The sequence below is a fragment of the Oncorhynchus keta genome, chromosome 6, assembly GCF_023373465.1.
Source record: "Oncorhynchus keta strain PuntledgeMale-10-30-2019 chromosome 6, Oket_V2, whole genome shotgun sequence".
NCBI classification, from domain to species: Eukaryota; Metazoa; Chordata; class Actinopteri; order Salmoniformes; family Salmonidae; genus Oncorhynchus; species Oncorhynchus keta.
In genome coordinates, this window is record NC_068426.1 from 13,986,780 (window position 1) to 14,010,884 (window position 24,105).

Consider the following 24,105-nt stretch of genomic DNA (forward strand, 5'->3'; position numbering starts at 1 on the left):
TTTCATCCTTCATATCTTGAGGTCAACACTGTGTCACAGTCCCTGATCAAGGAAGTCATCCAACTAGAACACAGGTGTTCTGTTTGGTGTGTTCTATTCAGCACATGCCATTCTCTTCTCTAGCACGTCAACATGAAGCAGACAAAACAGCCTTCCAAAAGCCCTACAGCAGGAACTATAGCGTTAAGACATCAATAAACTATTACAGCTGCATGTAGAATAAATGTGCAGTCGCAAGCAGTATAGTACAACAGCAATGAAAAGTGAGGTGGGATAAACTGAAGAACAAGTGTGCTTCCTGGAAGCTTAACATAGTTATTTTCCCTCCCTTAAGAGACAGCAAATGGAGTCTCTCAGGTGCTCTTTTATCCTTTTTTCCACTAGACAAAACACTGCAAATTACCATCAGGTTAGCTATACTATAACACAATGCTCCTAGCTGTGTAAATAGGCACATTGTCTGACTGGGGATCAGAGACACAGACAGGAACACCACACACTGATAAATGGGCTGCAATTATTATCAATATTATAATAATCATTATAATAATTATGCAGTACACAACAGGGTGACTGACCCACCAAACGACACAACACCTGTTTAACAATGGAGCGGAGGGATGCAGAACTAGGCAGAACAATTGTTGACCTAAGGGCTTGAATGAGCAGAACAAGAGATCAAACAGGCATCTACTGCACTTGAAAAGAGGACAGTGTCATAGAGTCCACCTAACACTGAGAGAGGATGATGGATGACAGGAAAGCTGCCTGCAAGTAAACTCTGGGCATGATCGTGTCCTCTCTCTCTCTCTCTCTCTCTCTCTCTCTCTCTCTCTCTCTCTCTCTCTCTCTCTCTCTCTCTCTCTCTCTCTCTCTCTCTCTCTCTCTCTCTCTCTCTCTCTCTCTCTCTCTCTCTCTCTCTCTCTCTCTCTCTCTCTCTCTCTCTCTCTCTCTCTCTCTCTCTCTCTCTCTCATCTTAACTAACTAAAACACATGTACAGTTCGTACGTTCTCACCCCTCTCCTAAAGGTGTTAAGAGCTTTCAAGCAAATTTCATGTCATGACGAATTTGGTATTGTCTGTCAGTCGATCTGAGACAAACAGGTGACAAAACTATGGAATAATCAGCACATTAAAAGAGAAGAGGAATGGAAGCTATTACAGTGAAGGTCTCCAGAGCCTAGTGAGGCAGAGGACAAGACTGTGAACCCTCAGCCGGGGGAAATCTCACTCTAAATTAGGGAGAAACCTAAGTATGGGCTTGGTAGGCGGTGGGGAGCGAAAGACAATACAATACAGGTCTTGTGGTCTGTGGGACGTGCTAATGTAGCTGCGGTATCTAAGATCTTAGTGTGACTTCCCAGGTCTATGATTGATGATTGACCTCTCTCTCTGGGAGCCTTGCATTTCAGACACGGGTGTAACACGCTAGTGAGGGCAGACTGAGGGGCTAGTGAGGGCAGACTGAGGGGCTACTGAGGGCAGACTGAGGGGCTACTGAGGGCAGACTGAGGGGCTACTGAGGGCAGACTGAGGGGCTACTGAGGGAAGACTGAGGGGCTACTGAGGGCAGACTGAGGGGCTTGTGAGGGCAGACTGAGGGGCTACTGAGGGCAGACTGAAGGGCTAGTGAGGGCAGACTGAGGTGCTAGTGAGGGCAGACTGTGGTGCACAGGCACTCTTTTATAACCCTGGAGAGGGTTCACAGGCTGGGTTACTCACACAGTCACAGATGCCTTAGCTTTGGCTGCAAAACCCCCACTATGACAGCGGATACATTTCTCCCAGTCTAGTATTGAATTCATGGATAAACCACAACATACTGTGTGTGTGTGTGTGTGTGTGTGTGTGTGTGTGTGTGTGTGTGTGTGTGTGTGTGTGTGTGTGTGTGTGTGTGTGTGTGTGTGTGTGTGTGTGTGTGTGTGTGTGTGTGTGTGTGTGTGTGAATACAGTACAGTATCGCAATATAATTTTTTATGAAATGATATAGATTATATGACTCCAAGTATGGATTCTCAAAAAAGTGGTAGTTAACACTAGCTAGTACGAGACAGCTGTACCTGTGCCAAAACCCAGCTATTTATATTTCTCTAGTTCATTCTCCATCTTCTTTTTAAATGGTGAGACAAAATGTTTTTCAGAACTTTTGTTTCCATGAGTGATCAAAACTCATTTTCTAATGGCCTTCTACTCATAAAATGGTGAGCAATATGTTTGGACATCGAATCATAGTCAAATTGCTCTCTCGAATTGCAATATACAGTTGAAGTCAGAAGTTTACATACACTTAGGTCGGAGTCATTAAAACTCCTTTTTCAACCACTCCACAAATTTCTTGTTAACAAACTACAGTTTTGGCAAGTCGGTTAGGACATCTACTTTGTGCATGACACAAGTAACTTTTCCAACAACTGTTTACAGACAGATTATTTCACTTATAATTCACTGAATCACAATTCCAGTGGGTCAGAAGTTTACATACACCAAGTTGACTGTGCCTTTAAACAGATTGCAAAATTCAGGAAAATGATGTCATGGTTTTAGAAGCTTGTGATAGACTAATTGGCATAATTTGAGTCAATTGGAGGTGTGTTTGTGGATGTATTTCAAGGCCTACCTTCAAAATGTTGTAGACCTCCACAAGTTTGGTTCAACCCTGGGAGCAATTTCCAAACGCCTGAAGATACCACGCTCATCTAATCAAACAATAGTACGCAAGTACAAACACCATGGGACCACGCAGCCGTCATACCGCTCAGGAAGAAGACTAATTCTGTCTCCTAGAGATGAACGTACTTTGGTGCAAAACAACAGCAGAGGACCTTGTGAAGATGCTGGAGGAAACAGGTACAAAAGTATCTATATCCACAGTAAAACGAGTCCTATATCAATATAACCTGAACGGCCGCTCAGCAAGAAAGAAGCCACTGCTCCAAAACCGCCATAGAAAAGCCAGACTACGGTTTGTAACTGCACATGGGGACAAAGATCATACTTTTTTGAGAAATGTCCTCTGGTCTGATGAAACAAAAATAGGAAAATGATGTGGATATATTGAAGCAATATCTCAACACATCAGTCACGAAGTTAAAGCTTTGTCACAGATTGGTCTTCCAAACGGACAATGACCCCAAGGACCCCAAGCATATTTCCAAAGTTGTTTATAAATGGCTTAAGGACAACAAAGTCACGGTATTGGAGTGGCCATCACAAAGCCCTGACTTCAATCCTATAGAAAGTTTGTGTAAAAGCATAGAGAGGCCTACAAACCTGACCCAGTCACACCAGCTCTGTCAGGGGGAATGGGACCAAATTCACCCAACGTATTGTGGGAATCTTGTGGAAGGCAACCTGAAACGTTTGACCCAAGTAAAACAATTTAAAGGCAATGCTACCAAATACTAATTGAGTGTATGTAAACTTCTGACCCACTGGGAATGTGATGAAAGAAATAAAAGCTTAAATAAATCATTCTCTCTACTATTATTCTGACATTTCACATTCTTAAAATAAAGTGGTGATCCTAACTGACATAAGACAGGGAATTTTTACCAGGATTAAATGTCAGGAATTGTGAAAAACTGAGTTTAAATGTACTTGGCTAAGGTGTATGTAAACTTCCGACTTCAACTGTAGATAGCATCGTGAGAATTGCAATAAATATCGTGTTGTGATAATTTATTTCGACGTCCCTGGCAATTCCCAACCCTAATTTGTGTGTGTGTGTGTGTGTGTGTGTGTGTGTGTGTGTGTGTGTGTGTGTGTGTGTGTGTGTGTGTGTGTGTGTGTGTGTGTGTGTGTGTGTGTGTGTGTGTGTGTGTGTGTGTGTGTCTGTGTGTGTGTGTGTGTGTGTGTGAAACAGCGAGAAAGAGACGGTGTGGGGGAGAGAGTAAGAAATAACATATAGTACCTGAATAAAATGTTAATTCTATTAGCATGGGACAGCGAGAGGAGAGTACCACTTTGGGATGGGGGTAGGTCTTCCCTGCGACCCAGGGTCAAACTGCAGTAACACGCTGCAGCTTGCAGCAGCCGCCAGTGAGAGTGCAAGATTATGCGTTTGCGAATGCAGCTGCAGCGCAATTCCAATGGCAGAGGGGTTTCCTGTGAGAAATGAATGAGCCACTGGACACAGGACACAAGCTAGGAGACAGCGAACAGCCCCAGGGTGTGTTCTGTTGGTCCATGTTAACTGTATACTGTCAGAAATAAAGTTACTGTGTAGTGTGTGATACAGTACTTCAAACATATACTGTCAATTGTATTGCTCCATAAGCCTTGTCTATAAGGGACTGGGAAAACATGGCAGAAGCAAACAACAGTTCCAGGCTGCTATATAATGAGACATGTAAGCGAAAGGGAAATATGAAACCCGAAGAATAACAGGAGTTACACCCTGCGGCCTCTGTCAAAGTGTTCCCAACACAGCTGTGTGTTGCCGTGGTGTTACCGTGGTGTGTGCAGTGTGCAGTGAGGTCCCCAGCTCATTGAGGGCTTTGATTTGGGCTCGCAAGCAAAAAGCACATAAGATGACATGTCAGTGTAGCTACACCGCTCGAGCCAGATGTGCTCCTACATGTACATGCTGTCGCATCCCTTCCATGTGACAGCCTGGCGGTAAGCTTTGAAGGACATGCATTCTTTCACAGGTCCTGCAATCCCACTACTGCAACACATCCACACACCCACTGGGCACACACTGGTTGAATCAGCGCTGTTTCCATGTCAGTTCAACAAAATGACATTGAACCAATGTGGAATAGATGTTGAATTGAGGTCTGTGCCAAGTGTGCACATACTTACACACACACACACACACACACACACACACACACACACACACACACACACACACACACACACACACACACACACACACACACACACACACACACACACACACACACACACACACACACACACACCTCTCCAAATGTCCTCTCCAGCCATTCTTTTTTACCTTTGGTTGGATCGCTCAATTCTTTCTCTTTGCGCTCTCTCTCCTCTTTCCGTGCTCTTTTCCCCCCACTCGTTCTCCCTTTCTTCTCCTTTTTCCTGCCCTCCGACATGCTGTCAGTTGAAAGTGTAAATCCTCGAAGGAAAAAAACAAACAGAAAAAAACCAGGTAGTCCTGTGGGGAGCGCGTGGCAAGTGGGCACTAGACTCAGAGCGTCTCCAATCCTATATAGACGCACACCAATCACCCACAGTAGGGAAACACCTACTCACAGCAAGGCAGAGAGAGAGAGAGGGAAGAGAGAGAGGAAGAGAGAGGACCGAAGAGGAGGGGCGACAGCGCAAAGGAGAGAGAATGGGGAGGGGAAGAAAGAGGGAGGGTAGTAAGAGAGAGAGAAAGGGAGTGAGCAAAGAGGTATTTCCCATTGCTGTCAAGCAATTAACTGTTCCCTGCCTGGAACTATCAGATAAGCAGAGCCTCTTCCAGGCCCTCAAGCTGGAGTGGAGACCAGAGAGAGACAGAGACAGAGACAGAGACAGAGAGACAGAGAGACAGAGAGAGAGAGAGAGAGAGAGAGAGAGAGAGAGAGAGAGAGAGAGAGAGAGAGAGAGAGAGAGAGAGAGAGAGAGAGAGTGGAGGAGATGGCCAGTATAGCAGGCCACATATAGCCTCCCCCAGCCCCAGCCTCCCCCTAGCCTGGAGCATCTGACCCATGCTGACCCTGACCCATGCTGACCCCACCCAGCTCCCTTTGGGTCTGGACAGGTTGGTGAGGTGGCCTCCACACAATATCATTATCCCCAAACTCCCATCATCTGGTTCTGATTTGGGTTATAAACACTGAAACCACAGGAGGATATGCATTGACACCAATCAAAACTAGAAACCTCTCTCTCCCTCTCTCTCTTTCTCCTCCCTGTGTCCTCCTACCCTGACGTGTTAGCGAGCCCCAGCATGTCTGTGGATGTCTCTCTCTGCTGGCGTGTCATCACCAACCTGAGCAGCAAGCTCGGTCACACACACACACCAGAAGAGGCTATAGGAGGAAGGGCTCATTATAATGGCTGGAATGGAGTAAATGGAACTGAATCAAGCATGTGGTTTCCATGTATGATGTGTATGATACTGTTCCATTTGTTCCATTCCAGCCATTACAATGAGCCTGTCCTCCTATAGCTCCTCCCACCAGCCTCCTCTGACACACACACAGTCTTACAGACCCCCACCACTCTTTACTTTGAAAAACTGCACAGCAGTCACAGTGTAAATTACTGCTGATGAAGAAATGTAATTACGTCTGAGAAATAAAGACATCCACAGAAACGACATCCTCTCACAGAAACGACATCCTCTCACAGAAACGACACATTACTAATAGATAACCTAACACACTTAAAAGCACCTTAAATACTACACAATGCCAATGTCAGTAAGACGCTAATGTACAGTAGGCTCTTAAAGCACCACTGATTATTTTATAAGCTTGTTACTGTACACACTAAGCCTGTCAAATATCACTCCAACTGAATTGCACTCTCTAGTGTACACTCTTAGAAAAAAGGGTTCCAAAAGAGTTCTTCGGCTGTTGAACCCTCTGTGGACATGGAACCCGAAAGGGTTTTTCAAAGGGTCCTCCTATGGGGACCCTTGAAGGTTCTAGATAGCACCTTTTTTTCCTAAGAGTATAGTGCTAGCAGCTAGGAGAGTAACATGTCGAAAAACAACAGACTAGGACACCCAATGAAACTTGTGACCAAAACAATGCTCTGTGTGACTCATCTGCTAGTTTGGTATCGGGGGCCTCCCAGAGGTGTTCTCTCGGTTCAGCCCTCGGGAACCCATATCACTGTTGGGAGGGGCATGTGTTTGGTGTGGGTGGGAGTGGGGGGGTGGTCATCATGTCCCAACAGGTCAGCCCACTCACTGCAAACCCCCACTCAGTCTCAGGAAACTTCAAAGAAAAAATGGAGGCCAAGTGCCCATTGAGTCTCTCTCTCTCATTCTGTGTATTTAACTCCCACCTTTATCAACACTTTACCTCTCCTTCTTCTCCTCCTCTCTGCTCTTCTCTCAGAGATTCTGCATAGTGATCTAATCTGTCGCGGTGATGACGGAGTAGGACTGAAGGGGCTCCAGTTTGACAGGAAGCACCACCCTCCCCCTCCTCACCCCCGTTCCCCTCCTTCCCACCTCCTCAACAATCCTCGCCTTCATAACCCTTGTCTCCCCCCTTTGTTGAGCAAGATGGGTCTCGTTGCTATGCCTCTGGCTGTGCTGTCCTCTCTGGCACCTGTGTCTGTGTGTTTGTGCGTGTGCGTGTGAGTGTACGTGTGCATGTGTGTGTGCGCGTGAGTCTGTCACAGTGTGTCAGTGTATAACTAGCTAACACATTTGGTTCCTTGGAAGTTGTGGGAACATTTTTTGGAGGTTTCACATTGTTTGTGGGAACGAAGCCATACGTCCCCTGACCGGTAAGTTTTTTTTAAACCTTCTGAGAACAGAAGTGAAAATGTTGTCTGTTCTGAGAACATTTATTTTTAGCTGCAGAGAGGTTCTAGAAAGTTTTATTCAGGTTCCTTGAGAATTTTTCAGGGAGTTTTTATTCATGATAATCTACATAGGTTATGTAGATGTTTTTGAATAACTTAAACAAGACGTTTAATAGTGTACAAACCAAGAGAGTACGATTATGCTATTTTTTTCAATATTTTTTATTTTATTTTATTTTGTTTGAAAATAAAAAATATCCTTGTTTTTTTCCATATATATTTAATATTTATTTTAATATCACTTTCCATCTACAGAATGAATAGAGTCTCCAGCAACCTGCCTCACCCAATGTGGTACGGATCTGCTATTTTTTATACTTAAGAACCGGAACCCCCATCAAAAGCTGGCTGCTAGCTAGTAATCAGTAAGCCATTGCTAGGCCCATCTGCTAGGCCCATCTCCCGGCTAGCCGAAGAGGCCCATCAGCCACTCCTTGGGCTACAAAACCTGGACCCCTGCTGACCCATCACTACTGGACTACCAACGTAATTCTGCCCGAGGGGGTTTTTCAACTGACTCCTCTGTCTCGACGTCCCCTGTGTGCCCACCCGCTAGCCTGCTAGCCGCAGCCCGCTAGCTGTCTAAAGCACATCGGACTGTTAGCTTAAGAGGCCCATCGGACAAATTATTTGGCCACTATACATACAGTTGAGGTCGGAATTTTACATACACCTTAGCCAAATACATTTAAACTCAGTTTTTACAATTCATGACATTTAATCCTAGTAAGAATTCCCTGTTTTAGGACAGTTAGGATCACCATTTTATTGTAAGAATGTGAAATGTCAGAATAATAGTAGAGAGAATGACTTATTTCAGCTTTTATTTCTTTCATCACATTCCCAGTGGGTCAGAAGTTTACATACACTCAATTAGTATTTGGTAGCATTGCCTTTAAATTGTTTAACTTGGGTCAAACGTTTCAGGTTGCCTTCCACAAGATTCCCACAATACGTTGGGTGAATTTGGTCCCATTCCCCCTGACAGAGCTGGCGTGACTGGGTCAGGTTTGTAGGCCTCCTTGCTCGCACACGATTTTTCAGTCCTGCCCACAAATGTTCTTTGGGATTGAGGTCAGGGCTTTGTGATGGCCACTCCAATACCTTGACTTTGTTGTCCTTAAGCAATTTTGCCACAACTTTGGAAGAATGATTGGGGTCATTGTCAATTTGGAAGACCCATTTGCGACCAAGCTTTAGCTTCCTGACTGATGTCTTGAGATGTTGCTTCAATATATCCACATCATTTTCCGCCCTCATGATGCCATCTATTTTGTGAAGTGCACCAGATCCTCCTGGAGCAAAGCACCCCCACAACATGATGCTAACACCCCCGTGCTTCACGGTTGGGATGGTGTTCTTCGGCTTGCAAGCGTTACCCTTTTTCCTCCAAACATAATGATGGTCATTATGGCCAAACAGTTCTATTTTTGTTTCATCAGATCAGAGGACGTTTCTCCAAAAAGTACAATTTTTGTCCCCATGTGCAGTTGCAAACTGCAGTCTGGCTTTTTTTATGGCGGTTTTGGAGCAGTGGCTTCTTCCTTGCTGAGTGGCCTTTCAGGTTATGTCGATATAGGACTCGTTGTTTTACTGTGGATATAGTAGATATAACTTTTGTACCTGTTTCCTCCAGCATCTTCAGAAGGTCCTTTGCTGCTGCTCTGGGATTGATTTGCACTTTTTGCATCAAACTACAATAATCTCTAAGAGATAGAACGCGTCTCCTTCCTGAGCGGTATGACGCTGCGTGATCCCATGGTGTCTATACTTGCATACTATTGTTTGAATATATGAACGTGGCACATGAACGTTGGAAATGGCTCCCAAGGATGAACCAGACTTGTGGAGGTCTACAATTTTTTTTCTGAGGTCTTGGCTGATTTCTTTTGATTTTCCCATGATGTCAAGCAAAGAGGCACTGAGTTTGAAGGTAGGCCTTGAAATAAATCCACAGGTACACCTCCAATTGACTCAAATGATGTAAATTAGGCTATCACAAGCTTCTAAAGCCATGTCATAATTTTCTGCAATTTTCCAAGCTGTTTAAAGTCAGGGTCAACTTAGTGTATGTAAACTTCTGACCCACTGGAATTGTGATACAGTGAATTATAAGTGAAATAATCTGCCTGTAATCAATTGTTGGAAAAGTGTCATACACACAGTAGATGTCCAACTGACTTGCCAAAACCATATCTTGTTAACAAGAAATTTGTGGAGTGGTTGAAAAATTAGTTTTAATGACTGTATATTGCAATTCGATACAACAAATTGCAACTGTATTTTGCAAATTGGCCTGGTTTACCACACAGAACACTGCTGATCCGTCCTCTGAACCGGAACCCCCCAACAGAAGCTAGCCAGCTAACTAGCTACTAGCTAGTAGACAGCTAGCCACTGCTAGTGGTCATCAGCTACTTTTAGCCCGGACAACTCTCGCCAGTTTCGCCAGACTCAAACCAGAACAAATCAGACTTTTTTTCTCCATATCTCTGAATTCCTACTGCAAGTTCTGAACCTTTTTTTTCTCACCTGGATCATCGCAGCTAGCTAGCTGCTATCCAAGTGGCCACTCCTGGCTAACGTCTCTGTCCCGAAGCAAGAACCAATTATAGCCTGGAGCTAGCCTTGCTAGGCCTGCTCTCCGCGGCACGCTAGCTGTCTAGAACACATCGGACTATTAGCTTAAGAGGCCCATCGGAGAAATTCTTTGGCCACTATACCTATTTTGCCAATTATGCCTGGTTTACCATTCAGAGCCTGCTGATCCGTCTGCTGACATCACAGCATGAGGAGGCCATAACAGACTTTCTTCCATCGCGACGTCCCTCTATGGCCTTCTGCTGGCTTGCTAGCCCGGGCCCACTAGCTGCCTGAAGCCACTCACTGGACTCCTATGATCACTTGGCCATACATGCCTCTCCCTAACGTCAATAGGCCTTGTCCATTGCTGTTTTGGTTAGTAATGATTGGCTTATTTCACTGTAGAGCCTCTGGCCCTGCTCAATACGCCTTAGTTAATACTTTATTTCCACCTCCCACACATGCGGTGACATCACCTGGTTTAAATGATATTTCTAGAGACAATATATATTTCATCATCACTATGCACAGTTTTACCCCAACTGTATTCACATCCTACCATACCTTTGTCTGTACATTATGTCTTGAATCTATTCTACCGTGCCCAGAAATCTGCTCCTTTTACTCTCTGTTCTGAAAGTACTAGACGACCAGTTCTTTTAGCCTTTTGCCGTACCCTTATCCTACTCCTCCTCTGTTCCTCTGGTAATGTGGAGGTTAATCCAGGCCCTGCAGTGCCTAGCTCCAATCCCATCCCCCAATTCCCAGGCGCTCTCATTTGTTGACGTCTGTAACCGTAAAAGCCTTGGTTTCATGCATGTTAACATTAGAAGCCTCCTCCCTAAGTTTGTTTTATTCACTTCCCTAGCACACTCTGCCAACCTGGATGTCCTAGCCGTGTCTGAATCCTGGCTTAGGAAGACCACCAAAAACCCAGCAATTTGCATCCCTAACTATAACATTTTCCGACAAGAACTGCCAAAGGGGTCGTAGTTGCAATCTACTGCAGGGATAGCTGGCAGAGTTCTGTCTTATTATTCAGGTCTGTGCCCAAACTATTTGAGCTTCTACTTTTAAAAATCCACCTCTCTATAAACAAGCCTTTTACCATTGCCGCTTGCTATAGACCACCTTCTGCCCCCAGCCGTGCCCTGGACACCATATGTGAATTTATTGCACCCATCTATCTTCAGAGCTCGTGCTGTTGGGTGACCTAAGCTGGGACATGCTTAACACCCCGGCATTCCTACAATCTAAGATTGATGCTTTCAATCTCACACAAATGATCAATGAACCCACCAGGTACAACCCCAAATCCGTAAACACGGGCACCCTCATAGATACCATCCTAACCAACCTGCCCTCCAAATACACCTCTGCTGTCTTCAACCAGGATCTCAGCGATCAATGCCTCATTGCCTGCGTCCATAATGGGTCTGAGGTCAAGCAACCACCCTCATCACTGTCAAACGCTCCCTAAAACACTTCAGCGATCAGGCCTTTCTAATCGACATGGCTCGGGTATCCTGGAATGCTATTGACCTCATTCCGTCAGTAGAGGATGCCTGGTTATTCTGTAAAAGTGCTTTCCTCACAATCTTAAATAAGCATGCCCCATTCAAAAAAATGTAGAACCAGGAACAGATATAGCCCTTGGTTCACTCCAGACCTAACTGCCATTGACCAGCAAAAAAACATCCTGTGGTGTACTGCATTAGCATTGAATATTCCCCGCGATATGTAACTTTTCACCAATATACACAGGCAGTTAGGAAAGGCTAGCTTTTTCAAACAGAAATTTGCATCCTATAGCACTAACTCCAAAACATTCTGGGACACTGTAAAGTCCATGGAGAATAAGAGCACCTCCTCACAGCTGCCTGCTGCACTGAGGCTAGGAAACACTGTCACCACCGATAAAAACGTGATATTTGAGAATTTCAACAAGCATTTTTCTATGGCTGGCCATGCTTTCCACCTGGCTACCCCTACCCCGGTCAACAGCCCTGCACCCCTCACTGCAACTTGCCCAAGCCTCCCCATTTCTCCCTCACCCATATCCAGATAGCTGATGGACCTCTACAAATCAGCAGGGCTAGACAATCTGGACCCTCACTTCCTAAAATGATCAGATGAAATTGTTGCAATTCCTATTACGAGCTTGTTCAACCTCTCTTTCGTATCGTCTGAGATCCCCAAAGATTGGAATGCTGCAGCGGTCATCCCCCTCTTCAAAGGGGGAGATACTCTAGACCCAAACTGCTGCAGACCTATATCTATCCTACCCTGCCTTTCTAAGGTCTTCGAAAGCCAAGTTAACAAACAGATCACCGACCATTTTGAATCCCACCGTACCTTCTCTGCTATGCAATCTGGTTTCAGTACTGGTCATGGGTGCACCTCATGCTCAAGGTCCTAAATGACATAATAACCGCCATCGATAAGAGACAATACTGTGGAGCTGTATTCATCGACCCGGCCAAGGCTTTCAAATCTGTCAATCACCACATTCTTATCAGCAGACTCAACAGCCTTGGTTTTTCAAATGACTGCCTCGCCTGGTTCACCAACTACTTCTCTGACAGAGGTCAGTTAGTCAAATCGGAGGGCCTGTTGTCCGGGCCTTTGGCAGTCTCTATGGGGGTGCCACAGGGTTCCATCCTCGGGCCGACTCTTTCCTCTGTATACATTTACATTTACATTTAAGTCATTTAGCAGACGCTCTTATCCAGAGCGACTTACAAATTGGTGCATACACCTTATGACATCCAGTGGAACAGCCACTTTACAATAGTGCATCTAAATCTTTTAGGGGGGTGAGAAGGATTACTTACCCTATCCTAGGTATTCCTTGAAGAGGTGGGGTTTCAGGTGTCTCCGGAAGGTGGTGATTGACTCCGCTGTCCTGGCGTCGTGAGGGAGTTTGTTCCACCATTGGGGGGCCAGAGCAGCGAACAGTTTTGACTGGGCTGAGCGGGAACTGTACTTCCTCAGTGGTAGGGAGGCCAGAGGTGGATGAACGCAGTGCCCTTGTTTGGGTGTAGGGCCTGATCAGAGCCTGGAGGTACTGAGGTGCCGTTCCCCTCACAGCTCCGTAGGCAAGCACCATGGTCTTGTAGCGGATGCGAGCTTCAACTGGAAGCCAGTGGAGAGAGCGGAGGAGCGGGGTGACGTGAGAGAACTTGGGAAGGTTGAACACCAGACGGGCTGCGGCGTTCTGGATGAGTTGTAGGGGTTTAATGGCACAGGCAGGGAGCCCAGCCAACAGCGAGTTGCAGTAATCAAGACGGGAGATGACAAGTGCCTGGATTAGGACCTGCGCCGCTTCCTGTGTGAGGCAGGGTCGTACTCTGCGGATGTTGTAGAGCATGAACCTACAGGAACGGGACACCGCCTTGATGTTAGTTGAGAACGACAGGGTGTTGTCCAGGATCACGCCAAGGTTCTTAGCGCTCTGGGAGGAGGACACAATGGAGTTGTCAACCGTGATGGCGAGATCATGGAACGGGCAGTCCTTCCCGGGAGGAAGAGGAGCTCCGTCTTGCTGAGGTTCAGCTTGAGGTGGTGATCCGTCATCCACACTGATATGTCTGCCAGACATGCAGATGCGATTCGCCACCTGGTCATCAGAAGGGGGAAAGGAGAAGATTAATTGTGTGTCGTCTGCATAGCAATGATAGGAGAGACCATGTGAGGTTATGACAGAGCCAAGTGACTTGGTGTATAGCGAGAATAAGAGAGGGCCTAGAACAGAGCCCTGGGGGACACCAGTGGTGAGAGCGCGTGGTGAGGAGACAGATTCTCGCCACGCCACCTGGTAGGAGCGACCTGTCAGGTAGGACGCAATCCAAGCGTGGGCCGCGCCGGAGATGCCCAACTCGGAGAGGGTGGAGAGGAGGATCTGGTGGTTCACAGTATCGAAGGCAGCCGATAGGTCTAGAAGGATGAGAGCAGAGGAGAGAGAGTTAGCTTTAGCAGTGTGGAGCGCCTCCGTGATACAGAGAAGAGCAGTCTCAGTTGAATGACTAGTCTTGAAACCTGACTGATTTGGATCAAGAAGGTCATTCTGAGAGAGATAGCGGTAGAGCTGGCCAAGGACGGCACGCTCAAGAGTTTTGGAGAGAAAAGAGAGAAGGGATACTGGTCTGTAGTTGTTGACATCGGAGGGATTGAGTGTAGGTTTTTTCAGAAGGGGTGCAACTCTCGCTCTCTTGAAGACGGAAGGGACGTAGCCAGCGGTCAGGGATGAGTTGATGAGCGAGGTGAGGTAAGGGAGAAGGTCTCCGGAAATGGTCTGGAGAAGAGAGGAGGGGATAGGGTCAAGCGGGCAGGTTGTTGGGCGGCCGGCCGTCACAAGACGTCATCTGGAGAGAGAGGGGAGAAAGAGGTCAGAGCATAGGGTAGGGCAGTGTGAGCAGAACCAGCGGTGTCGTTTGACTTAGCAAACGAGGATCGGATGTCGTCGACCTTCTTTTCAAAATGGTTGACGAAGTCATCTGCAGAGAGGGAGGAGGGGGGGAGGAGGATTCAGGAGGGAGGAGAAGGTGGCAAAGAGCTTCCTAGGGTTAGAGGCAGATGCTTGGAATTTAGAATGGTAGAAAGTGGCTTTAGCAGCAGAGACAGAGGAGGAAAATGTAGAGAGGAGGGAGTGAAAGGATGCCAGGTCCGCAGGAGGCGAGTTTTCCTCCATTTCCGCTCGGCTGCCCGGAGCCCTGTTCTGTGAGCTCGCAATGAGTCGTCGAGCCACGGAGCGGGAGGGAGGACCGAGCCGGCCTGGAGGATAGGGGACATAGAGAGTCAAAGGATGCAGAAAGGGAGGAGAGGAGGGTTGAGGAGGCAGAATCAGGAGATAGGTTGGAGAAGGTTTGAGCAGAGGGGAGAGATGATAGGATGGAAGAGGAGAGAGTAGCGGGGAGAGAGAGCGAAGGTTGGGACGGCGCGATACCATCCGAGTAGGGGCAGTGTGGGAAGTGTTGGATGAGAGCGAGAGGGAAAAGGATACAAGGTAGTGGTCGGAGACTTGGAGGGAGTTGCAATGAGGTTAGTGGAAGAACAGCATCTAGTAAAGATGAGGTCAAGCGTATTGCCTGCCTTGTGAGTAGGGGGAAGGTGAGAGGGTGAGGTCAAAAGAGGAGAGGAGTGGAAAGAAGGAGGCAGAGAGGAATGAGTCAAAGGTAGACGTGGGGAGGTTAAAGTCGCCCAGAACTGTGAGAGGTGAGCCGTCCTCAGGAAAGGAGCTTATCAAGGCATCAAGCTCATTGATGAACTCTCCAAGGGAACCTGGAGGGCGATAAATGATAAGGATGTTAAGCTTGAAAGGGCTGGTAACTGTGACAGCATGGAATTCAAAGGAGGCGATAGACAGATGGGTAAGGGGAGAAAGAGAGAAATACCACTTGGGAGAGATGAGGATCCCGGTGCCACCACCCCGCTGACCAGAAGCTCTCGGGGTGTGCGAGAACACGTGGGCGGACGTGATGATGTCGCTCTTGCTACACAGATGACACCATTCTGTATACTTCTGGCCCTTCTTTGGACACTGTGTTAACAAACCTCCAGACGACCTTCAATGCCATACTACTCTCCTTCTGTGGCCTCCAACTGCTCTTGAATGCAAGCAAAACTAAATGCATGCTCTTCAACCGATCGCTGCCCACACCTACCCACCCGTCCAGCATCACTACTCTGGATGGTTCTGACTTAGAATATGTGAACTACAAAAACCTAGGTGTCTGGTTAGACTGTAAACTCTCCTTCCAAACTCACATTAAGCATCTCCAATCCAAAATTAAATCTAGAATCAGCTTCCTATTTCGCAACAAAGCCTCCTTCACTCATGCTGCCAAACATACCTTCGTAAAACTGACCTTCCTACCGATCCTTAAACTTTGGCAATGTCATTTACAAAATAGCGTCCGACACTCTACTCAGCAAATTGGATGCAGTCTATCACAGTGCCATCCGTTTTGTCACCAAAGCCCCATATACTATCCAGCACTGCGACATGTATGCTCTTGTTTGCTGGCCCTCGCTTCATATCAGTCGCCAAACCCACTGTCTCCAGGTCATCTATGTAAAGCCCCACCTTATCTCAGGTCACTGGTCACCATAGCAGCACCCACCCGTTGCACGTGCTCCAGCAAGTATATTTCACTGGTCATCCCCAAAGCCAATTCTTACTTTGGCTGCCTTTCCTTCCAGTTCTCTGTTGCCAATGACTGGAACGAACTGCAAAAATCACTGAAGCTGGAGACTCATATCTCCCTCACTACCTTCAAGCACCAGCTGTCAGAGCAGCTCACAGATCACTGCACCTGTACATAGCCCATCTATAAAAAACCCATCCAACTACCTCATCACCATATTGTTATTTATTTTGCTCCTTTGCATCCCAGTATTGCGACTTGCACACTCATCTTCTGCACATCTATCACCCCAGTGTTTAATTTGCCATACTGTAATAATTTTGCCTCTATGGCTTATTCATTGCCTCACCCCCCTTATCCTACCTCATTTGCACACACTGTATATAGACTTTCTCTATTGTATTATTGACTGTATGTTTGTTTATTCCATGTGTAACTCTGTGTTGTTGCTTGTGTCGCACTGCTTTGCTTTATCTTGGCCAGGTCGCAGTTGTAAATGAGAACTTGTTCTCAACTAGCCTAACTGGTTAAATAAAGGTTACATTAAAACATGTTTTTAAAAAACAAGAGGAGGAGGAGTTTACGTAAACAATCTCAGTGTAAGTTCAGTATGTTCTTTGATAAGGGTATGTATCCCAAATTCAAAGACCTCCATCTTAACCCAAATATGCTATGGGACTAAATATGTCACTGTTCCCCTACTCCGTTTCTGCCATGACATGAAAACCACTGTGTTGAAAGAAATTGAAGCAAAGGACAAATAACATTTGTGTAAATTGATGAGCTCTCCGCCCACGGACCCCAACCTTTTCCTCCATGCTCCCCATGGACTCTTGTTTTCATGCAGTGCCACCCACCAAGCAAATGGATGGAAGATGATAGATTGAATACGGGATAAGAGCAGTCCATATCAATGTGTGTGTGCATGGGTGTGTGTGTGTGTGTGTGTGTGTGTGTGTGTGTGTGTGTGTGTGTGTGTGTGTGTGTGTGTGTGTGTGTGTGTGTGTGTGTGTGTGTGTGTGTGTGTGTGTGTGTGTGTGTGTGTGTGTGTGTGTGTGTGTGTGTGTGTGTGTTTGTGTGCGTGTGTGTGTGTGTGTGTGTGTGTGCATGTGCGCGTGTGTGCGTGTGCGTGTGTGTGTGTGTGTGTGTGTGCATGTGTGTGTGTGTGTGTGTGTGTGTGTGTGTGTGTGTGTGTGTGTGTGTGTGTGTGTGTGCGCGTGCGCGTGCATGTGTGCGTGCATGTGTGTGTGTGTGTGTGTGTGTGTGTGCGCGTGTGTTCTACCTGGGGGTGTACCACCCCAACCTGGTCTCAGAGCATTTCATAATATTCTGTATGTGAATCCGAGACACTCAATTTAACATGATATGTTACGTTTTGTATGGTATGTATTCATTTGTGTGTCCATAAATTATTTTTTATGTATGAATAACAATTTGTATGATATGTTACAAATGTCAATATGTTGTTTCTAATGTTACCTAGGTGGCTAACATTAGCTAGTTGGCTAACATTAGCTAGGCTAGGGGTTAGGGTTTAGAGTTAAAGTTAGGAGAGGTTAAAGTGTTAAGATTAGGGTTTGCTAAAAGTATTAAGGTTAGGGTTAGAGGTCAGGGTTAGCTAACATGCTAAGTAGATGCAAAGTAGCTAAAGAGTAGTAAGTCGATAAAAAGTTGATAATTAGCTCAAATACTAAAGTTGTCCCTGATGAGATTCAAACACGCAACCTTTGGGTTGCTAGACGTTCGCCCTCCCACCCTGACCTACCACCCTCCTTTCATTTTTGCGTTAAGTAACCTTCTGTCTTATGTAACCATACCAAACGTAACATATCATACTAATTTGAGTGTCCCGGATTTACAGTTACTATGTTACGTCTAGTCTATGAGACCAGGCTGACCAACCTCACTTTGGAGAGCACCTACTCTTCATCCTGTTGAAATTCAAGAAAAGAGGGCTGTCTATGATCACACACACACACACACACACACACACACACACACACACACACACACACACACACACACACACACACACACACACACACACACACACACACACACACACACACACACACACACACACAACTATCTGAGACTCCACATCAGTCCCAGTCTGACTGACCCTGTTTCTGCTAGGTAGAAAGAGAGAGACTTACCACAGTTTGTTCTCTCAGACACCAACACAGTCACGCATGCACACACACTGTACAACCACAGTTCAACCATAGTACAACCACAGTCACACAGTACAACCACAGTACGCCGTATACTCTGTCCCTCCTTTTTCTAAACCATGAATAATAATAATTTATTACAGTTATAAAGCTCTTTTCATTATACAGAATAATCTCAAAGTGCATCACAAAACAATAATAAAATCAATTAAATAATAATAATATTTTTTTTAAATGCTTCCATTACGAAGCATCTGCTGTTTCTCAACAGTCTGGTCCCAGGGCCGTTCTGAGATCAGGCTGTGGTGGAGGGGGCGAGAGAGAGGGAAAGAGGGGTGCTGGGGTGGAGGGGGCGAGAGAAAGGGAAAGAGGGGTGCTGGGGTGGAAGGGCCGAGAGAAAGGGAAAGAGGGGTGCTAGGGTGGAGGGGCCGAGAGAAAGGGAAAGAGGGGTGCGAGAAAAAGGGAAAGAGGGGTGCTGTGGTAGAGGGGCCGAGAGAAAGGGAAAGAGGGGTGCTGTGGTAGAGGGGCCGAGAAAAAGGGAAAGAGGGGTGCTGTGGTAGAGGGGCCGAGAAAAAGGGAAAGAGGGGTGCTGTGGTAGAGGGGCCGAGAGAAAGGGAAAGAGGGGTGCTGTGGTAGAGGGGCCGAGAGAAAGGGAAAGAGGGGTGCTGGGGTGGAGGGGCCGAGAGAAAGGGAAAAGAGGGGTGCTGTGGTGGAGGGGCCCAGAGAAAGGGAAAAGAGGGGTGCTGGGGTGGAGGGGCCGAGAGAAAGGGAAAGAGGGGTGCTGTGGTAGAGGGGCCGAGAGAAAGGGAAAGAGGGGTGCTGTGGTAGAGGGGCCGAGAGAAAGGGAAAGAGGGGTGCTGTGGTGGAGGGGCCGAGAGAAAGGGAAAGAGGGGTGCTGTGGTAGAGGGGCCGAGAGAAAGGGAAAGAGGGGTGCTGTGGTGGAGGGGCCGAGAGAAAGGGAAAGAGGGGTGCTGTGGTGGAGGGGCCGAGAGAAAGGGAAAGAGGGGTGCTGTGGTGGAGGGGCCGAGAGAAAGGGAAAGAGGGGTGCTGTGGTAGAGGGGCCGAGAGAAAGGGAAAGAGGGGTGCTGTGGTGGAGGGGCCGAGAGAAAGGGAAAGAGGGGTGCTGTGGTAGAGGGGCCGAGAGAAAGGGAAAGAGGGGTGCTGTGGTGGAGGGGCCGAGAGAAAGGGAAAGAGGGGTGCTGTGGTGGAGGGGCCGAGAGAAAGGGAAAGAGGGGTGCTGTGGTAGAGGGGCCGAGAGAAAGGGAAAGAGGGGTGCTGTGGTGGAGGGGCCCAGAGAAAGGGAAAGAGGGGTGCTGTGGTGGAGGGGCCCAGAGAGAGAGAGCGGTGCTGTGGGGGGAGCCTGACATTTAGAGTAAATAAAAATAAAACTCTCTCATTTTTGGCTTCGATTCCCTGGATGTCCTGCTCTTAAACCCTTTACAGACCCCACCTCTGCCTCCCTCCCGGGCCAAGAACTAGCCCCAACCAGACCCACATCCATTCCTCTCTGCTCTTAGTCTCAAATATGACCGGATAGCTGTCTTGCACCTCCATTCAGAGCCCCTCTATCCTGTACCCTCTATCCTGTACCTGCACATCATCACCACTTCACAAGCACACTAGTTTATCTTTTAAGACGTAATGGTTTTAAACATCCATCACCTTGTTTAGATCGGTCTGCTTGTCTGTGAGCAGAGTGTGTGGGTGTGTGTGTGTGGGGGGGGGAGGCTAGTCCCTGCTTTTAACACTTGTCTGTTGACTTGACTCTGAGAGAGGAAGCAAAGGAAGCAGTGGAGAGAGGGAGACCGCAAAGAGAGGTGGGGGTGAGAGAGGGAAGAGAGGGAAATACAAGATAGAGAGGGAAATACAAGATATAGAGGGAAGAGAGGGAAATACGAGATATAGAGGGAAGAGAGGGAAATACAAGATAGAGAGGGAAATACAAGATAGAGGGAAGAGAGGGAAATACAAGATAGAGAGGAAAGAGGGGGAAATACAAGATAGAGGGAAGAGAGGGAAATACAAGATAGAGAGGGAAGAGAGGGAAATACAAGATAGAGAGGAAAGAGGGAAATACAAGATAGAGAGGGAATACAAGATAGAGGGAAGAGAGGGAAATACAAGATAGAGAGGAAAGAGGGAAATACAAGATAGAGAGGGAATACAAGATAGAGAGGGAAGAGAGGGAAATACAAGATAGAAGGGAAAGAGGGAAATACAAGATAGAGGGAAAGAGGGAAATACAAGATAGAGGGAAGAGAGGGAATACAAGATAGAGAGGGAAGAGAGGGAAATACAAGATAGAGAGGGAAGAGAGGGAAATACAAGATAGAGAAGAAAATAGAGAGGGAAATACAAGATAGAGAGGGAAGAGAGGAAATACAAGATAGAGAGGGAAGAGAGGGAAATACAAGATAGAGAGGGAAGAGAGGGAAATACAAGATAGAGAGGGAAGAGAGGAATACAAGATAGAGAGGGAAGAGAGGGAAATACAAGATAGAGAGAAGGAAGAGAGGGAAATACAAGATAGAGAGGGAGAGGGAAATACAAATACAAGATAGAGAAGAAAATACAAGATATAGAGGAAAGAGAGGGAAATACAAGATATAGAGGGAAGAGAGGGAAATACAAGATAGAGAGGGAAGAGAGGGAAATACAAGATAGGAGAGGGAAATACAAGATAGAGAGGGAATACAAGATATAGAGGGAAGAGAGGGAAATACAAGATAGAGAGGGAAGAGAGGGAAATACAAGATAGAGAGGGAAGAGAGGAAATACAAGATAGAGAGGGAAATACAAGATATAGAGGAAAGAGAGGAAATACAAGATATAGAGGAAAGAGAGGGAAATACAAGATAGAGAAGAAAATACAAGATATAGAGGAAAGAGAGGGAAATACAAGATAGAGGGAAGAGAGGGAAATACAAGATAGAGAGGGAATACAAGATAGAGAGGGAATACAAGATAGAGAGGGAAGAGAGGGAAATACAAGATAGAGAGGGAAATACAAGATAGAGAGGGAAGAGAGGGAAATACACGATAGAGAGGGAAGAGAGGGAAATACAAGATAGAGAAGAAAATACAAGATATAGAGGAAAGAGAGGGAAATACAAGATAGAGGGAAGAGAGGGAAATACAAGATAGAGAGGGAAGAGGGAAATACAAGATAGAGAGGGAAGAGAAATACAAGGAAAATACAAGATAGAGAGGGAAGAGGGAAATACAAGATAGAGAGGGAAGAGAGGGAAATACAAGATAGAGAGGGAATACAAGATAGAGAGGAAAGAGAGGGAAATACAAGATAGAGAGGGAAAGAGGGAAATACAAGATAGAGAGGGAAGAGAGGAAATACAAGATAGAGAGGGAAGAGAGGAAATACAAGATAGAGAGGGAAATACAAGATAGAGAGGGGGAAATACAAGATAGAGAGGGAAATACAAGATAGAGAGGGAAATACAAGATAGAGAGGGAAGAGAGGGAAATACAAGATAGAGAGGGAATACAAGATAGAGGGAAATACAAGAAAGAGAGGGAAATACAAGATAGAGAGGGAATACAAGATAGAGAGGGAAGAGAGGGAAATACAAGATATAGAGGGAAGAGAGGGAAATACAAGATAGAGAGGGAAGAGAGGGAAATACAAGATATAGAGGGAAGAGAGGGAAATACAAGATAGAGAGGGAAGAGAGGGAAATACAAGATAGAGAGGGAAGAGAGGGAAATACAAGATAGAGAGGGAAGAGAGGGAAATACAAGATAGAGAGGAAATACAAGATAGAGAGGGAAATACAAGATAGAGAGGAAGAGAGGGAAATACAAGATAGAGAGGAAAGAGAGGGAAATACAAGATAGAGAGGGAAATACAAGATAGAGAGGGAAGAGAGGGAAATACAAGATAGAGAGGGAAGAGAGGGAAATACAAGATAGAGAGGGAATACAAGATAGAGAGGGAAGAGAGGGAAATACAAGATATAGAGGGAAGAGAGGGAAATACAAGATAGAGAGGAAGAGAGGGAAATACAAGATAGAGAGGGAAGAGAGGAAATACAAGATAGAGAGGGAAGAGAGGAAATACAAGATAGAGAGAGGGAAGAGAGGGAAATACAAGATAGAGAAGAAAATACAAGATAGAGAGGAAAGAGAGGAAATACAAGATAGAGAGGGAAGAGAGGGAAATACAAGATAGAGAGGGAAGAGAGGGAAATACAAGATAGAGAGGAAGAGGGAAATACAAGATAGAGAGGAAGAGAGGGAAATACAAGATAGAGAGGAAAGAGGGAAATACAAGATAGAGAGGGAAATACAAGATAGAGAGGGAAGAGAGGGAAATACACGATAGAGAGGGAAGAGAGGGAAATACAAGATAGAGAAGAAAATACAAGATATAGAGGAAAGAGAGGGAAATACAAGATAGAGAGGGAAGAGAGGGAAATACAAGATAGAGAGGGAAGAGAGGGAAATACAAGATAGAGAGGGAAATACAAGATAGAGAGGGAATACAAGATAGAGAGGAAAGAGAGGGAAATACAAGATAGAGAGGGAAGAGAGGGAAATACAAGATAGAGAGGGAAGAGAGGGAAATACAAGATAGAGAGGGAATACAAGATAGAGAGGAAAGAGAGGGAAATACAAGAGAGGGAAGAGAGGAAATACAAGATAGAGAAGAAAATACAAGATATAGAGGAAAGAGAGGGAATACAAGATAGAGAGGGAAGAGAGGGAAATACAAGATAGAGAGGGAAATACAAGATAGAGAGGGAATACAAGATAGAGAGGGAAGAGAGGGAAATACAGATAGAGAGGGAAATACAAGATAGAGAGGGAAGAGAGGGAAATACAAGATAGAGAGGGAAGAGAGAGGAAATACAAGATAGAGAAGAAAATACAAGATATAGAGGGAGAGGAAATACAAGATAGAGAGGGAAGAGAGGGAAATACAAGATAGAGGGAAATACAAGATAGAGAGGGAAATACAAGATAGAGAGGAAGAGAGGAAATACAAGATAGAGAGGAAGAGAGGGAAATACAAGATAGAGAGGGAATACAAGATAGAGAGGGAATACAAGATAGAGAGGAAAGAGAGGGAAATACAAGATAGAGAGGGAAGAGAGGGAAATACAAGATAGAGAGGGAAGAGAGGGAAATACAAGATAGAGAGGGAAATACAAGATAGAGAGGGAATACAAGATAGAGAGGAAAGAGAGGGAAATACAAGATAGAGAGGGAAGAGAGGGAAATACAAGATAGAGAGGGAATACAAGATAGAGAGGAAAGAGAGGGAAATACAAGATAGAGAGGGAAGAGAGGGAAATACAAGATAGAGAGGGAAATACAAGATAGAGAGGAAAGAGAGGGAAATACAAGATATAGAGGGATTATATAAAGGATCAAGTAAAGCAGAGTAAGATACAGGATTGACAAGCAAATAGTGTGTGTCCTCTTTATCAGAAAATACAAAACCGTCCTAGCTGCTTCTTAGCTGTCTTGGAACAAGATATGTATCTGCTTGCTCAGCTAACCACACACACACTGAGGCATAGTCTTGTTAAACCAACTAACTACACAGGCAGGTAACCCTATAATTACCATTCTACAACAAGGATCAGCCTGCCTTTGTTTCCTCTGTAAACCCAGTCCTCAGACTGACACGGGATATATATCTCTAAGTCACGTGCTGTATACAGTACCAGTCAAAG

The 24,105-nt window shown here is 45.8% G+C and overlaps 1 protein-coding gene across 24 annotated transcripts in view; it reads right to left on the reverse strand.

Moving 5' to 3' along the window:
• Positions 1 to 24,105, reverse strand: part of nrg2a (neuregulin 2a) — a 183,622-nt gene that overhangs the window by 127,050 nt on the left and 32,467 nt on the right. The window contains exon 1 of one of the 24 annotated variants that reach the window (XM_052520805.1): positions 4,961 to 5,188. The exons of the other annotated variants lie outside the window; for them this stretch is intronic. Within the exon in view, the coding sequence (XP_052376765.1) occupies positions 4,961 to 5,069 (109 nt within the window). The 5' untranslated portion in view covers positions 5,070 to 5,188. Of the gene's footprint in view, positions 1 to 4,960; positions 5,189 to 24,105 lie in introns of those variants that run through there. 24 annotated transcript variants of the gene reach the window in all.